Here is a 1,844-nt window from a genome sequence, read left to right as displayed (position 1 = left end):
CGGAAAGATAAAGAAACGGCTCCCCGACGTGTTCTCACTGCACCACTCCCAGGAGACGCAGGAAAGGAAAAAGGAGAGGACGCCGCACAGCAAGGCGAAAAAGCAAGGGATGAAGAAGTCGCGAAGAAGCAGAGAGAATACGTAGACCTGGAGAAGGAAGAAGGAGGAAGTAGACGGAAGGAGGAGACGATTTTTCACCACTGAAAAGGGAAGTATTAGATGTGAAATTCTCTTCTCGTTTCAAACTACCAACGTTTGAGCCCTTTGATGGGACCGGAGACCCGAAAAGCCATATCTCAAAATTCAAAACGATAATGATGCTTCAAGATGTTTCAGATCCGATGCTGTGCAGAGTATTCCCAGCCACCCTCAAGGGATCAGCGCAGAAATGGTACCTCGGACTGAAGTCCAACACCATCGGAACGTTTGCAGAACTGGCAACAGCATTCAAAGGGCGTTTCCGCACAAACATCCCGCTGCAGAAGAACTCAAGTGATTTACGGAAGTGCCGACAGGGTGAAGGCGAGACGTTGAAGAACTTCGTGGAGAGATTCAATAAAGAAGCAGTCCAGATAGAGCACCTAAACCATGATACAGCCATAGAGGCTATGAAGATGGGAACAAGGTTCGAACGACTGAGAGATAAGATCTTAATGAAAAAGCCTTCCACTTTCCAAGAATTGATGGCAATAGCACACAAGTACGTAGAACTGGATGAAGCAAGAAGAACGCTAACTGATAACTTGTGATCTCGAATTGTATTTAGCTCCGATGGACACTTCAAGGCCGTACCTACAAGGTACAAAACAACCGTGAGAAGGGTGCCAGAAGGGGATTCCGGCAAACCACTCCGACGGTCTAGTTAGTAACTGTTTTAGTGAGAGAAAGAATAAGAAGTGAAAGGTGGTTAAGAGTTTAGAGAGAGAAAAAGAAATTAACCTTTTTACCTATTTTCCTTTTGCCTTTTATACTAATGTCTTTGTTCCTCTTTGTCTGCGCCGACAGGTCTGACTTCATTCTCTTTGTCTGTGCAGCTGTTTTGTCTGGAATGTCAGAGTACGTTCTGACAGATTTGTCCCGTGTGTTCGGAGTGGTTGTGCTCGGTGACTACCGGGATATGCTCATTTTTAGGTTGTCGCTCTGATCGGTTTGTGATGTTGGTTTGTTCCGGTTTATCCTTATTAGTTGTGTTTGGTGTACTTCGGTCAGTCCGAGATGTGTTGTGAGTCGCCCCTGGTGTGCTCTGTTTGTTATGTTTGACCTATCTCGGTGGGTCCGAGATGTGCTGTGGATTGGCCTTTGCTGTTCTCGGTCCGTTTATCTGTTTATCACAAGTCCCCCACTGGCGTGTTGGATATTTATGTCCAAGGAATTTATGTCCGAGTGTGTTTTGCTTTTATTGCGTGTATTTATTGCCGGCGCTTTTGTTACACGTGTCGTCTTTTTGCTGTTTGTGTCACAGATGTTGTCCCCCACTAGCACATTTATTGATGTGTCCTTTGGTTTTGGTGCGTTTTTTGAGGTGACTCTTCAGTTGCCCTTGTTCGGTTTCTATAAAAACCTTTCTTTGTTTATTTGCTTATTTTCTTTCCTCTTGTTTTTCTTTTGCTCTCTCCTTTGTCTCACCTGTTCTTTTGCTTTTCTTGCTGTTCTTATTGTTCTTCCTTTTCTTCAAGATATAATCGTAAGTTTTCCCATTTTTGTTCCTTTTGATCTGTTTTTAATTTGTGTCTTTGTTTGTCCTTGTTTTTGCTTATTTGTTTGTTGATCTTGTATACTTAGGGTTTATTTCTTTTGATTAGTTGTTTTTCTTTTTGGCCTTTAGTGAATAAATGTCAGGCGAA

General features: G+C 43.1%; 1 protein-coding gene across 1 annotated transcript; it reads left to right on the top strand.

Moving 5' to 3' along the window:
- The first annotated feature begins 314 nt into the window (after positions 1-314).
- On the top strand, positions 315-749 carry LOC126661813 (uncharacterized). Its single transcript, XM_056104143.1, has one exon. The coding sequence runs from the start codon at positions 315-317 to the stop codon at positions 747-749; it is 435 nt and encodes a 144-aa protein (XP_055960118.1).
- Positions 750-1,844: the final 1,095 nt, after the last annotated feature.

This window comes from Mercurialis annua, linkage group LG8 (genome assembly GCF_937616625.2).
Source record: "Mercurialis annua linkage group LG8, ddMerAnnu1.2, whole genome shotgun sequence".
In the NCBI taxonomy this organism is placed as follows: domain Eukaryota; kingdom Viridiplantae; phylum Streptophyta; class Magnoliopsida; order Malpighiales; family Euphorbiaceae; genus Mercurialis; species Mercurialis annua.
The sequence above is the reverse complement of the archived record's forward strand: the minus strand, read 5'-3'. Positions and strand labels throughout refer to the sequence as shown.